Source organism: Eptatretus burgeri, chromosome 4 (assembly GCF_056783735.1).
Source record: "Eptatretus burgeri isolate ZD-2024b chromosome 4, Ebu_testis_v1, whole genome shotgun sequence".
Classification (NCBI taxonomy): domain Eukaryota; kingdom Metazoa; phylum Chordata; class Myxini; order Myxiniformes; family Myxinidae; genus Eptatretus; species Eptatretus burgeri.
In genome coordinates this window covers 85,498,488-85,514,779 of record NC_140964.1, presented here as the reverse complement: position 1 = coordinate 85,514,779, position 16,292 = coordinate 85,498,488, and the positions used below count along the sequence as shown (strand labels likewise).

At 41.5% G+C, this 16,292-nt stretch overlaps 1 protein-coding gene across 5 annotated transcripts in view; it reads right to left on the bottom strand.

Moving 5' to 3' along the window:
• Nucleotides 1-499: 499 nt before the first annotated feature.
• The window catches only part of FTCD (formimidoyltransferase cyclodeaminase), a 154,961-nt gene continuing 139,168 nt past the window's right edge, over nt 500-16,292 (bottom strand). For 4 of the 5 annotated variants that reach the window (XM_085879149.1, XM_085879145.1, XM_085879148.1 and 1 more), the window contains 4 exons: nt 13,666-13,709; nt 7,775-7,913; nt 6,088-6,183; nt 500-844 (listed from right to left, as the gene is read on the bottom strand). In XM_085879149.1, the coding sequence (XP_085735275.1) occupies nt 761-844; nt 6,088-6,183; nt 7,775-7,913; nt 13,666-13,709 (363 nt within the window). In that variant the 3' untranslated portion in view covers nt 500-760. The remainder of the gene's footprint in view (nt 845-6,087; nt 6,184-7,774; nt 7,914-13,665; nt 13,710-16,292) is intronic. The other variant, XM_085879146.1, reaches the window with a different exon arrangement.

The window sequence follows — 16,292 nt, the reverse complement described above, 5'->3', positions numbered from 1 at the left end:
GTTGTTGTCCTGCAGATACCTGGGGTGGGGGTGAGGAGGAGAGGGGGTGACAAAGCATGGACAGAGGGTGCAAGTCCAGAAATGAGGCATAGGAAGACAGAGAGACCACCGGCCTGTCGGCAATGGCGAAGTGATAGACCCATGAACTCAGCTTCATCGCAGGAGATTCTAATGAAGTTGAAGGCCTTTGTTTCCATGGTGTCGAGCTGAGAAAGATGTGAGGAAGGGTAGCCATCCCAGAGGGGAGAGCAGTACTCCATCAGGCTGTGGACGAAAGCGTTGTTGGTGAATAGGAGCTCAGGTGTGCCAAGGAAGGACTTTTCATGACAAAGAATGCCCAGTCGGTATCTGACTTTGGGGGCCAGTTTTGAAATGTGGCTTGTCCAAAAGAGATCATGGCTGAGAGTGATACTCAAGTCAGTTTGAGCATGAAGTGCCAATACGCAGCACGAAGTGAGTTGAGAAAGTAAATTTACAATTCAAAACACATGACATAACATTGAGTGATGCAAGAGTTTTTATCTGATTAGCGAAACATCAGGGTCAATTTTAGAAGAAGAAAAAAAAAATCAAATAGTGAGTTGAGCAATTCACATTTATATTAATAACACTGAAGCATTTAATAACCATTGGTACTAAATCGATGTAAAGATGTTCCCACTTAACCCCTCAACTTTCCACATCCTCGGTTTACACTGGATAGATAACAATGGCACGAGGATTATAATGTTTCTTTCTCTGCTGTTGTGGATTATTTGAGTCACTGTCCCTTCTGTAAGATTCTCAGCACGTCAGCTGTGCAGGCTCGGGCACGGTTCAAAAGTTTCTGCATGTCCTCTTGCACCTGGGGCCAAACATATCCTGGTCAATATAATCAGGGGAGGTGTGGGAATTATGTTGGTGAGGAGTGGTTAGGCATTTAACGGTAGGTGTACAACAGGACTTCACATTCATATTATGCCTGGTGTTGGCTTAATGGCTTGAGTGGTGAGCTTAGAATCCTGCTTGGCTGTTGAATTAATACCAGGTGGGATTGACTCAGCCTATCAACCTTCTGAGGTTGGCAAAAATGCATACAAGCTTGCTGGTATCCTGTGTTGGCATGGTGACCTGTCCAGGATTGTGCCCAATAGCCCAGGAGACTACTTAGGCAACACCAATGCTCTGCACAGAATATGGTCCTGATGGATGGATTCATATTGTTGTTGCATTTTGCTAATAGTTTATGAAGTTGCTGTAATTTGGAAAAGTCCTGACTACTTTTATAAGTACAACATTACATAAAAGTGCTGAATATAATTAGCTCCAAAAAGCATATATGCAGCATGTTATGGTACCTGTTAACCAAAGTGCAATGCAGTATTGCAATAGAAATGTTCCACGAATACAATATATTATCATCAGTGGAATCAAAATTCCAGACGATGCGTATACTTTTGGAATATCATGAAAATGTAGAGTTTGGTATTCTGTACTTCTGAAGGGGTTTTGACAAGTCATGCTAATTGATTTTTTTTCTTTAATGTATCCTCTAACTTCCTGCAGAGACCATTGTCCTGCCAGCTGTTTGGGTTCTCCTTTCAGTCCTCTGTGGTCATTCAGCCATTAATGAACAGTCAAAGATTTGGGACAAGAGTACACACTCTCTGGGCTGCCAACGTCAACGTCATAGGAAAATGCTGTAACGAGGAGACGGGTGAGGTTCAACAGAGAAAATCAAGTTGACTCAAATCCAAAAGTTTGTTGGTTGTGAGGCTGCAATCGCACGTTTTTTTTTTTTTCTTTTCTTGTGTTTTTATATACAGAGTCCAGGCTCATGGAAGAGTTAGTACAGTGAATAGATCAGGATGAAACAGACAAAGACAGGATGCAAAACACGTATGCCTGGAGTGGACACAATGGATACAGAAGGAAGCTCCAAGGAGGGAAAACTGGCAAATTAGGAGGAGGGCTTGGGTGGGGTTAACGAGGGTAGCACAGATCATGGTTTTGCATTGGGGATGATCTGAGATGGTGGTGAACAGCTGTCTTGAAGATTTGTGGGGTAGAATGAGATTGAAGATGATGAGGAAGTTAATTAGGCACATGTGGGGAAAAAGAGGAGCAAATGAGTGGAGGTGAGCATTGATCCTGGATTTAACTAGTTTCATAACAATAGGGTTGATGGTTTGACCATCTGTGCCATGCAGAAAGCTTGGGCGGGGGGTGGGACAATGCAAAACCTTGGGCTGGGGGGAGGGGGGGACAAAGCACAGTAAGAGCAGAGGGTGCAAGACCAGAAAGGAGGTGGTAGAAGACAGAGGGACCACCGACCTGTCTACGACGGTGAAGTGATAATCCAAAGTGATAAGTGCCACTGAAAATAAACTTAGATAAAAACTTTTTAAAAGTAAAATTGAATTAAAAAATTACCCCCGTGCGGGAGTGACGGTCATCTCTACGAGAAATAATACCACAAGTTCTCAATGTTCAGTTATGACCGAAGACTACTGCGCAGTTCTACTGCGCAGCTCGACTGCGCAGCTCGAACTGCGCAGTTTGGTTAAAGATGACTCGGCATTTTGGCGCGCGTGCACGAAATTATATTTTGAAAATAAATGCCAACGTTTACATTTCGGGTTTTGAAACTTTTGCACCTTCGGTGGAAAATGTATAAATATAATATACAAGGTCAGCTGCTATGCAATGACACCATTCACTAACTTTTACCATGCCCAGTGGAGAATATATAGCCTCCTGAAGGTAGGGCAGTTTTTGCAAAGTTTGAAGTCACGTGACGCGAAAACGAAAGTGAAATTCGAAAATCCGGCCCGACCAAATTTAAATATTGTCCCATAGATTCATATGCCACAATATAATTCAAGATTGCTTGAGAAATGTAGGAGGAGATATATTTTGAAAATCGTCATTTTCGCATTTTTTGCCAACTTTGAAGTCACGTGACACGAAAACGAAAGCGAATATCGAAAATCCGGCCTGACCAAATTTAGATATTGTCCCATAGATGCATATGCCACAATCAAATTCAAGATTGTTTGAGAAATGTAGGAGGAGATATATTTTGAAAATCGTCATTTTCGCATTTTTTGCCAAATTTGAAGTCATGTGACACGAAAACGAAAGAGAATATCGAAAATCCGGCCCGAGCAAATTTAGACATTGTCCCATAGATTCATATGCCACAATCAAATTCAAGATTGCTTGAGAAATGTAGGAGGAGATAGATTTTGAAAATCGGCATTTTCGCATTTTTTTGCAAACTTTGAAGTCACGTGACACGAAAACGAAAGCTTCTTCTTCTTCTTTTCCTTTCATCTGCTCCCGTTAGGGGTCGCCACAGCGGATCATGCGTATGATCCGCATAGTGATTTGGCACATGTTTTACGCCGGATGCCCTTCCTGACGCAACCCTGGTCGCCTCTTACGACACAGGGATATGGTACACCTATTTTAACCGGGGTATACACCGGCCCAGTACACTGGTACTCATTTCGCCGACCTCGGAAGGATGACAGGCTGAGTCAACCCCCTGGTGTATTAATTCAGTGGCCCAACGGGGCTTGAACTCAGGACCTTTTGGATCCCAAGCCGCTGCCCTAACCACTGCACCAACACCAGGCTCGACATGAAAATGAAAGCAAATATCGAAAATCTGGCCTGACAAAATTTAGACATTGTCCCATAGATTCATATGCCACAATCAAATTCAAGATCGCTTGAGAAATGTAGGAGGAGATAGATTTTGAAAATCGTCATTTTCGCATGGAAATCGTCATTTTCGCATTTTTTGCCAACTTTGAAGTCACGTGACACGAAAACGAAAGTGAATATCGAAAATCCGGCCTGATCAAAATTTAGATATTGTCCCATAGATTCATTTGCTGCAATCAAATTCAAGATCGCTTGAGAAATGGCGAAGGAGATAGAATTTGAAAATCGTCATTTTCGCAACTTCAAAGGCCTCGTGACCTTGACCTTGACCTTCGGTGACCTTGAAAGTCATACCATCGTGTACGTCTCATCGACCTCTATCAGGATCACTAATGACCAGATCTCCCGCTTCAACTTCATTGTAAACGGACGGCCGGACGGAGGGACGGACGGACAGACCCGTATTACCCTTTCTCTCACCAATATTATTAGGTCATTGGAAATGACCTAAAAAGGAGCTGTGTTTGTTTGTTTGTCGTCTTGTAACTTCAGAACAGATTAACGGATTTCAATAAATCCAATGACTGTGGATTCAGGGAACTCTTGGGAAGGTTTCTGATGAAAAAAAGGAGGTCGGTTTGTACATGGATGGGTATGTGGGCACACTTGTCGAAACTGGAAACGGAAACTTGTGACACTAGGTATCCCCACACAGAGGGCAGGATCTCACAGAAATCCTTTTTTGTTCTTGCCCCATGGATTAGCCATTGCAGCAAAGATTGGTATTCCCGTCAGCAAAGCAATGGGTCTCATATGCTTGTCTGTATAACATGTGTGTATGGCTTGTAGCATGGTATTGTGTACACTGTGGTCCTAAATGAGGAGAAAGCTTATAAATTGAACCCAATTTTAATAAGATAAACAATCTTAATGTTATATAATGCCCTAGTGCCTGTGCTTTCAGAAAATGTAAACTTTGCTATAGGTCCTATGGATATAGTTGCTTACAAAGCATGTTTTTTTATCCAAACACAGGCTATTTTTTCCATTTTTATAGCTCATTTTTTAGAAATGGGTTACATGTATGATTGTATATGTTGTCCAAAATGGTTTAAAATGCATTTTTTGTTTAATATATATCATTATACATAAGAATAGAACAATTCCTCGAAATAGTACATTTCTTATGACCTTCTGCATATCTTGACACCTTCAAATGTGTAAAATCTCAGATTTTGCAAAATTTCCTCCAGTCATAGTGAAGCTTACAAAATCTTATTCCAGAAATTTGAAATGCATCTGATAGAACATCTTAAATAGCAATTTACTTCTGCATAAAGTGATGATTTAAAATGGCAAGTTTCAACATGGATCATTACTACATACGAGTTTTTAGGTTCACTTCCATCATTGGGTCAAAATGTTCGGAAGTACGTAACAAATTGCATTTACCAAGCTGCTACAAGATTACTGGTAGCTATAAGCTTGATTTTATAACCATAGAATAAGTTTACCAAGATGGCCCTATGATATAAAAATCAATATCAAAGGTCAGTTTGTGTTCAGTATACAGAACATCAAAGGTCGTTAGGAATTACGTTACGTTTTTAAGAAATCTGCCTTTTTATCCGAAGATGTTAGTTTGGTTCATCACAGCATGTGCACATAATAGATCCTGAATCCCCATGATGTTGGCTAACAAATGATATGCAAAACTTAATCATACAATGACTTTCATTTTTTGGTCCTCATGTCCTAAATGTGTACATAATACCTTGCTACAAGCCATATCTTCTCATCTTCTTCTTCTTTCGGCTGCTCCCGTTAGGGGTCGCCACAGCGGATCATCCGTATGATCCGCATAGTGATTTGGCACATGTTTTATGCATAAGAGGCAACCCTGGTCTCCTCTTACAACACAGGGACATGGTACACCTATTTTAACCGGGGTATACACCGGCCCAGTATACTGGTACTCATTTCGCCGACCTTGGAAGGATGACAGGCTGAGTCAACCCCCTTGCTACAAGCCATATATAATATGTATAATGTGTGCATAATCACGATTCATGTATGTGTGCATGTGTACGTGTCCCCGCCACCGGTCGTCATCTCCATTCGTAAGTTTCTAAGACTGAACGGAGCCTTCCCTGGTCCTGAAGCATCCATCTTCAACCTAGAAAAGGAACGAGCAAGGAGCCATGGCTCATGGACCAAGCTGTGTGTTTTGTGCTCTGTTTTCCCCTCAAACTCCATGGGTTCGCCCGAGCTCACCCAGACGCGGCATGCCACTGCTATCGTCGTGGTCCCACAGAACCTTTATCCCATCCATCAATGGCGGGAGGGAGTCAAAAAATGGGTGTGTGTGTGTGTGTTTGTGTATGTTTGGAGCTTTTCAACGAGTTTCAAAATGATTCAGGAAACGTGTTTACAAACCTCCGACTTGAACTTTTCATCAGTTAGACCTTCAAGATTAATGAGCACATTATAAGATGCTCCTTCTACTCCAAGTTCAAGAGCTTTTGCACCGACCTGTGGGTAAAAACAGAAAATAAATTGTACATTCATCATAACTCCAAAATAAAGTCCTGTACAGTGATGCCAGCATTATAAGCACATTAAAGATCCCTGCAGTGTATTTGCCAAATGGTTTCGAATCTGTCAAATATGGTACAACACAGGTGTATCAGTGCAATGTGAGGTTATCACAAGTTCCTTCACAAAGAACTTTGACACAGGCGAAGGCTATTTGGCCCATCAAAGCCAGCACTTATTGCCAACTTCTGATTGTTTGTCCATGCTCTATCCTTTTTTTAATGCTAAGTGTCAAGCAAGGAAGCAGCACATACCATGTTTTAAAATATTTGGTATATGACTCGGCTGTGATTTGAACCACCGACATCCCAGAATCAGAGCAGATGCTCTAACCATTATGCCACTGAGTCTGGTATAATGCTTGTATGCCTGTGATGTGATGTGGAACTAATTGTTTATTGAACATGACTGTGTACTGTTTGCTGAGGTGAGATGTTTATTCTAAAAGGTAAGTCGAGTAAAAATGTGACAAGTTTATAATGTTGTAGCTTGACTTTAGGCGGCGTGGAAGGAACGCGAGCGATCGGGAAATTTCTAAATACTTCCAGATATCGAATCATGTAGCAATTATGAGCAGTTTGTAAAAGGAGGGGCTTTCAGGAATGTTTTCCCTGTGAGTATACATAAATGGGAAAGCAGAGAAAGGGGAGAAGAAAAAAACAGTCATCGGTTGCTTTGCTATGCACAGTGCCATGTCCGAGTGCACTTACCTGCAGGTCTAGCCATCAATCAATTAAAGATCCTTAGAGTTTTGTGACACTGTCTATAATAAAATGAATGCACTCATACCATTCAGGTTTGCATACTTAATGCCACACAGCAATACTGCATCACACATGTGGTTCATTGTGATGAAGGCCATTCAGTTTGTTAAAATATAGAATGCCAGCACATTTGACAGAAGGGGAGCGGCAAAACTAAAGAAAAGAGAGGAAGAAAGTATAAAATGAAATAGCATCTCATTTTGCAAGTTAATAATTTGTGGTGCTGCTAAGTATGGTATCAAGCAATGACATCATAAATGTTTGAAATGTGAATTCAGAAAACCTAAAACAACTACATTGGCCATTTTGCATCAAAATTAACATATCTTGCATGTCTCTGAAGTGATGTTTGTTTCACCCTTCCTTTAGTTTTTGTAAATAGATTTGGGTACATTCTGGTGTTAAACCAAAGATATTTCACAAGATCCCTTAAAACTGGAGGTTAAGACATCGGTGGAGAGAGGAGATTGGGACCATACTCTGTGCAGAGCGTTGGTGCTACTTTAGCAGTTTCCTTAGCTATTGGGCACAATCCTGGATGGGTCGCCACTCCGACACAGGATACCAGCATGCTGGCACTCATTTTGCCGACCTCGGAAGGATGACAGGCTGAGTCAACCCACCTTGTGTTAATTCAGTGGTCGACAGGGCTCAAACTCAGGACCCTATGATCCAAAGTCCGCCACCCTAACCATTAAGCCAACACCAGGCATAGTCATTGTTTTGCAAGAAGATGGCGTCAAAGAGAAATCTCCATTACTTGCCTGGATGTCAGACTTGCATGCAACATTTCCGTGCTGAGCCATAGCAGCCATAGCAGGCCAAACAGCATCTACTCTCTGTGCCATCGTCAAAGGAACACGTACAGCCATCCGCAGGGCTGTCTGTAAAGCCGCATCCCGCCTGCGGCACAGAAAAATCTCAACCCTCACTCATGATTCAAATTGTGGCTTCAAAATGTTTCGCTATTAATGCACATTAATATTAATGCATTACACGAAGCTTTACTGCCAGGTAAAGCATTGCGAGCAAGCACACAGACAAACAAGGTACTACAAACATACAGTACGAAGGGTGCTCACGAAGATATAGGAATGGGGGCGGGCATTCAATCATATTCCCTCGAGCTGCGGCTTGTTGCTCATTATAAACTTGCATGTATGCCTCTTATCTTCCATTGGTTTCATAAATTTCACGGCTGTTTCAGAGTATAATCCAGAACTTTGCTATATTCATACATTTCTGGATCTTCTATATTTGAGCATTGCAGTGCCACCAATTTTTTATACAAAGAAGGTGCCAACTCCAAAGAAATCTATGAATGCATGGTGGCCATGTATGGCAAAAGTACACTCTCATATTCCAGTCACCAAATCGGCAGTTGGCTTGAAGTGTGAATGCAAGTTTCTTGAAGATGATCTCAGGTCAGAATGGCCGGCAGGTGGGACCGCCCTACAAACTGCTGTCCAGGTTAAGCCATTCCTCTTGAATGATCACCAAGTGAGGTCATGAAAATATTCACATAACTTGGAATTTCTCAAGGCAGAATTTTCATCATAGTCGCAAAACTCCCCAAAAGCTCCAAAAGATCTGCCTCGGCAGGTGAGTGAACTCCAAACTTGAGTTTATTCCAAAGTCAAAACAAAAGTATTAATTCAAAACTTCGATGCTGCATGATAAATAACAAAGCAACTCTTGACTAGCTGTTCTCCTTCTCTCTTTATTCTGCTCTGCTTCCCATGTATATATTCGCAGGGAGAGAGCATTCACAAAATTCCCTCCCTCTGTAAACTTCTCATACTTGCGAGACGATTCCACATCCAGAATTAACTGGAAATTGCATGAATCCTGACGATCTTTCGACACATAATAAAGTTTAACAACAACATTATAATTTGTTACCTTTTTACACAATTCAACTTTTATAACAAACATCTTGCTTTAACAAACAAATAATAAAATATTTGTTCCATATCGAATCATAGATGTACATGAACCAGTATTAACATCGTACTGTACCATATACAGCTTAACAGACACGAGCAAATAATTTGGGACAATAATCATCCAAAAACATTTGGGCAGGTCCAAGCTTTCAGCAAGATCGGTCCCAGAATCAGCACTTACGATTGACAGCAATGGTGGGCATAATGTCACAAATTTATTAAACTGGTCAACACAGATCCAATTCACTTTATTACATTTCTTGAAAATAGTGATGAAACGTGGATTCACCACTGGGATCAACAAACCAAATTGATTTTCGGATCATCATACTAAAACCAACTCCGAGACCTAAAACCATCCATTGGAAGCTCAAAGGATCGCCACCAACCAAGAATTTCACACCCAACCCTCAGTCGACAAGATCATGGCCTCTGTTTTCTGGGATGTCTTTTTTATTTACTACATGCCATACAGTCCGACAATCACAGTGGAATATCAAAATATCTCCGCGAATGGAAATCGCCTAAAAAATTATCTCCGAAACTAGGCAAGCTTTTTGAATTCTGTTTGCGGGAATCGAACAGGACATTCGCAAAGATGAATTACCGCACGTATGATACATCACTATGACATCATATCAATTTTTATGACGTCATTCCTATTTTTTGACATTTTTTGTTTCACAACCCAGAGTTTTCATCGGATTTTCGTGAAACTTGCCATGTATATGCAGAAAGCCCACACGCAGGCAGTAACCATCTCCGATTTTGGAAATTCATCCTAGAAAAAAAGTTGACGTCATAATATCGCCGCTAATGGGAATCGCCTACACCATTATCTCCGAAACTAGGCAAGCTGTTTGAATTTTGTTGGCGGGAATCAAGCCGGGCATTAGCACAGATAATTTATCATAAAGCTGATACATTACAATGACGTCATAATCGTTTTTATGACGTCATCATTAAGAGGACGAGGATCTTAGCTCATTTGAGCTTGTTTAAATTAAAGTTGTTTTTTATGCCCCCTTTTTATAAATTCCGCTAATTGACTATGGAAACATTTTTGTGGGTAAGAGTGTGATCTGAAATCGACGTTTACAAAGGTTTACCATGAAAATCGAATCCTGCCAAACCTAATTATCTACTGTATTAATATCCTTGTAATTCGCATTATAGTACTATACACTGATTTCAGTGCATTGGTTATCGTCATTATTGTTCAGCTGCAGCACGTGGATGCAGGTTAATATCAGTTCTTGCAGGGGCGCAACAGTGTCGCTGATGCAATTCCCCTTGTAAGTTAGACCTGGAATTTGCAACTTGGCCAGAGTGCAGACGATAACTAGCCTACTCTTCACAGACACCATGGGATTTTAACGTCCACCAACTAATGCTGCCAGGCATAGGCACCCAGTTTAACGTCTTTGGCTGGCATGCAATGCATAATATGATGTCCTGAATGTGATTTTTGTATTCATAAGCTCCACTATGAGCTTTATGATAATAATACAAAAACTAGAGCGACAACCTTCAACGTCACGACATCACCAGTATGTCTCTGCCCACATTATGACATCATTATACATACTTGCCCCAATTTTGATTAAAATCTCTGAACCCAGATTTAAAATATTAAATAATTCTGGCTGTTCTGACCATGGGTCCAATCAGGTTGAAATTTAAAACATTTATTCCACATGTCCACTCAATCATATCTGTGACCTTTCACATCGATTGATGAAGCAGTTCAAGAGAAAGATTTTTTAAAGGAATATTGTTCAAACCAATATGGCTGCAAGACCGTGTGACCTATTAATTATTCATGAACACCCTGGTATCCACAAAGCTTGGGGAACATGCAAGTAAAGTTTCCCCTCGATCTGTCAAACCGTTCTGCAGAAGATTTTAAAATGTTTATTCTTCAAAAAATCATAGCTGCCAAACCATGTGACCTGTGATATCATAGGTGGATAAATTTTTGTTCCTCATGGATAGGTGATCATACCTGTAAAATGTCGCCTCAATCTGTTCACCCATTACGGAGAAGAAGAATTTTGAAGGTTTGTATGTTAAAAACAACATAGCTGCCGAACCACATGACTGATTATCTCAATTTTTTTGCCATTTACAATTTAGCCCTCGATGACCCTCAAAAATGTTCATACTGATCGGATAAAGCATTTGACATATGCAATTATGACGTCATAAGGAACCCATATATGATATCACAAGAAAACCATGTTTCCCATGGGGAGTACTTTATATGTGCCAAGTTTCAATTTTTTCCATGGAACGGTTTCAGAGGAGGTCCAAAGTTTTTCTTTTTTTCCAACATGGCTGCCACACCACGTGACCTATGACAACATAGTTATCACAAAAAACTGTACATGAGTAGTCGCATCTGTGGTGAAAATATCGTGAAATTTATATGGTGAAAAAAAAAACCATGCCGCCCCACTTCGATACAACCCCGCTTCGATCGGACACCTGACCCCTGAAGACCTCTATATCAAATCAAATTCAGAATGGGTGGCTGATCATGTCTGGGGTTTCACGTTGATCTGATAAGGTTTTTTTGTCCAACATGGCTGCGAGACCATGTGACCAATAATGTTGAAATTTTCAACCAATATTCCCCATGCCGAGTCGATCATGTTAAAGAATAATTATTTCTCTGAAACCGCTTAGCCTTTCGATGCGAGACTTTTAGTGATGATCCAATAGTTTCGCTGCAAATATTTTATTTTACAATGACCTCATCAGTCACATGATGTGGCAGCCACGTTGGTTTTAAGGAATTGGTGAAACAATTATTTCTCTGAAACCGTTTAACCTATCATTACTATACTTTGCAGTTATGATCCACTCCCCTTGCTGCATACAAATAACTTCAAAATGATGTCATCAGTCATGTGGTGGGGCAGCCACATTGGTTTCAAGGAAGATCTTCAAAAATTACATTTCGGAAACCACTGAAGACATCGATGTGAAACTTTGCAGTTCTGATCTACTGCCCTTACACCATGTAAAGCAACATGTTTCACATTTATCTGTTAAGCGGTTTTGGAGAAAAAGGTTCTTTTAATTTTCAATTTTCAAACCAACATGGCTGCCAAACCACGTGACCTATGGCATTGAAAATTTGGTCTCTTCCCAAGATTTGGTAGAGGATGACGAGTGTGAAGATTCATTTTGATTGGATAAGGTTAGTTTTTCTATGCAACATGGCTGACACACCACATGACCTATGACATCATCATTTAAACACTGTATGCAGCTATAGTGTTTGATGATATTGGCAAATTTCGCTATAATCAGATAAGCAGTTCTGGAGAAAACATTATTTAATCTTCTTCTTCTTCTTTCGGCTGCTCCCGTTCGGGGTCGCCACAGCGGATCATCCGTATGATCCGCATAGTGATTTGGCACATGTTTTACGCCGGATGCCCTTCCTGACGCAACCCTGGTCGCCTCTTACAACGCAGGGATATGGTACACCTATTTTAACCGGGGTATACACCGGCCCAGTACACTGGTACTCATTTCTCCGACCTCGGAAGGATGACAGGCTGAGTCAACCCCCTGGTGTATTAATTCAGTGGCCCAACGGGGCTTGAACTCAGGACCTTTTGGATCCCAAGCCGCTGCCCTAACCACTGCGCCAACACCAGGCTATAAAAACATTATTTAATATTTTTCTTAAATCCAATATGGCTGCCAAACCATGTGACATGAATTATTCCTTCACAACCTTGTACGCACATGCCTTGGGGAACATGTGAATGAAGTTTCCCCTCAATCTGTGAGCTGTTCTGGAGAACAATATTTTTGAAGGTTTGAGGGTAAATCCAAGATGGCTGCCAGACCATGTGACCTATGATGTCATAGTTATCAAACTTTATTCAGCATGGCTAGTCGATCATTTGTGTGCAGTTTCACTTTGATCTGTTAAGCGGTTCTGGAGAAGATTTTTTCCTTTGAAAAAAAAAAACAACAATTGGCTGCCAAACCATATGACAGATGACATCATAGTATTTTTTTCTTTGTTCAAATATTTCCGTAGATGAAGTTTTGATTGGGATACCACTTCACCGATGCCATCATAGTCATATCACGCTTATTCACAATGTGGAGTAGTTTCCTGGTGCCAAGTTTCAAGTTTTTCACACGGTGCGGTTTAGGAGATACAGAGGTCCAAAGTTTTTCTGTTTTTCCAACATGGCTGCCACCCCACATGACCTTTGACTTCATAATTGTCATTAAAAAATTCTGCATCTGCAGTCGCATCTATAGTGAAAATTTCGTGTCAATAGGATAAGCAGTTGCAGAGAAAACAGAAAACATTTGCATGTAAGTACGGATGTATCAGAGACGCACGGACGGACGGCCAACCCAAAAACATAATGCCATAGGCAACTTCGTCACCGGAGGCATAAAAACACAAAAATTATTGACTGAAGTTACTGAGACATGACTGAAGGAGCAATCTGAAAACATTTTACTGACATAGATAGTATATGGATGACAAATGGAGCAACTGTGTTGAAGTCAAGGGACGTGATATTGAACAATAAAAACGTTGGCATGTCTTGGACTATTGTATCTCGTTCCTAGAACATTTTGAATGCTCCTCGTCCAAAGAGAGACGAGGACAAATAACTGGACAAAGAAGCATGTGGGTACCGATATTATGCCTGAAGGACACTGACCTTTCACTTTCTTCCTGAGTCGTTTTGGGCATTTTCAAAGCATCCTGGATAATAAAGACAAAATATTAATGATTTATATCATAATGTATTGCACATTGTAGAGCATATGAGTCAGAAGTTTCATTTCAAATCCTTTTCAATATGAGACGTAAAATCATCTTAGATACAATGTCATATTCCAATTCACATGTGTATAAAATGTTTATGAATCTATCCACAATTATATAATTTTTGGATAACTTTCAGCTTGGCTGACACAAAGAACTCCATTTTTGGTCCTTTGCTTGTTTTGATTATTATTCTTGACTCGCGAACTCGCAAATACCACCCGTCGCTTCACTGATGGGAAAACTAAGAGAGGGGGGGGGAGAAAATAGAGAAGGGTGAGAGAGAGAGAAGAGGGGGAAGAGTGAGGATGTGGAGGAGGAAAGAGAGAAGAGGGAGGAGGAGCAAGGAGCGGTGAGGGAAGGGAAGGCAGCGTGAGGGGAAGGAAAGGTAGACATGTGGTGGAGCATTAATTACGATTCATACTGTCTCATCAAAATGATTCTGCATCAAATAAGAATGAAGATGGAAAAAGAAATACATGAAATCCGTTTTCTACCGGTCATACAATAAATAGCACCCGGAGACAAACACCGCCCGGACACATCCGGAGCCAAACATTGCCAGGACACATCCGAAGATAAACACAGACCGGAGACAAACACCGCCAGGATATGTCTGGAGACAAACACAGCCAAAACACGTCAAGAGACAAACTGTCTGGAGACAAACACCACCCAGACACTCCAGAGACAAATAAACACCGCCTGGAGCGGATGGGCACACTGATTCGTCGTCTTCTCACACAGGATCTGCTGTTGTCTCTCGAGTCGACTCGGCAACTCATCTTCTTTGAGTCTGAAAAAAACTCACGCAGTCCATGCTCTTGTCTGTCCGATTTCATATTTGTCTTTCTCTTTCACTTTTCCTTTCATTCTCACATCTTTCTCTTTCACTTCCTTTCATTCTTTTATCTTTCACTTTTTCTCTCATTCTTGCTCTTCTTTCTCTTTCACACACACACACACACACACACACACACACACACACACACACACACACACACACACACACACACACACACACACACACACACACACACACACACTCTCTCTCTCTCTCTCTCTCTCTCTCTCTCTCTCTCTCTCTCTCTCTCTCTCTCTCTCTTTACCTCTCACCCTTGTATACCTTTACCTTGAATCCTGTATACTATACTCCTGCCATTTGGCTGCATCAACAGCCCCACACTTCACCTTGTGAACCTCAAGCGTTTCTCACCAAAACCTGCACCGAGTTTGTGCTGCAGACATCTCATCAATGGATGCACATTGGAGAAGCACACTGCTTTGGCAGGACGAGAGTGGAGCGGGAGGGGGTCCGGGCCGAACGACCTTCTAGCCAGAACTTTCGGGTGGCGCTCAGTCAAGATAGCGCAAGGTGTGCATGGACTCGACATGTCCCCATCTTCTTTCCATATCTCTATCTCCATCTTCCCCCTTTCCCATCTCTCTCTTCAGCTCAGATGAATGTTTAGCACCAAATAATGTAGAGTGCTAAGTGACAGAATAAGGATCCGATAGCACAGGTGTCGCTTTGAGGACAAGGGGAGTGTATTTGTGCCTGCACATATATGATTGTGAATTTGCCTGCAAATACTTGCCCTTTTCAATAAAAAAGAACCCTGTTTAGAAAGAAACTGTCTTCACGTCCTGTCCAATTTGATGGTGATGCAAGGTAGCTATCGATTCTTGACCAGATTTAATTGGACTTATCGATCATAGGAAGCAGTTATGCAACATTGGCTCTGCGCGGCAAAATTAAGATCTGTTGCGTGACCACCAGCATGATACCCGTTCGTACTCGGGCTTCTTTGTGTGGTAATATCACTCTGGGTGTAACATGACCCATGTGAAGTTCTGTGGAGATTGGCTAGCGTGGTCTTTAATGACCCGCTGACATCTTTGGAGTTATCTGGAAGAGACATCCGTCAATATATTTTAACCCAAATTCTCAGTTATTTATGTTCTTTATGCAAATAATGAATGTGGCGATGAGGCTATTTAGTGTTATGTTGTAATCCAATTGTGATATGTTTTATTCAATACGAGCAAATACAACCTATCGCTTCGCTGACGGGGATAACAAAGGTAGGGTAGAAAGAGGGAGGGAGAGGGGAGTCAGGTGTAGAGTGAGACGGGGCAGGGGAGGCAGAGCGGATGAAGAAGGGGGAGCTAGGGAGAGCGACACTTCCACATTCTGAAACCCACATATGTAGATACCAATCAACGACACACACACACACACACACACACACACACACACACACACACACACACACACACACACACACACACACACCCTACACACACACAGCGATGGATACTTCGAGACCTGGGAGAGATCCGTTCCACCTTCTCAAACCCGCATATACAAAAAAATTTCACAGCTTGATCTGTGAATCGTGACCCACTGACCCCTTTCCGAAATGAAGGTGGATACTTTGAGCCTGCCCTGGGAGGACTCCATTCCACATTCTGAAACCCCACATGGAGATACACAAACACACACACACACACACACAC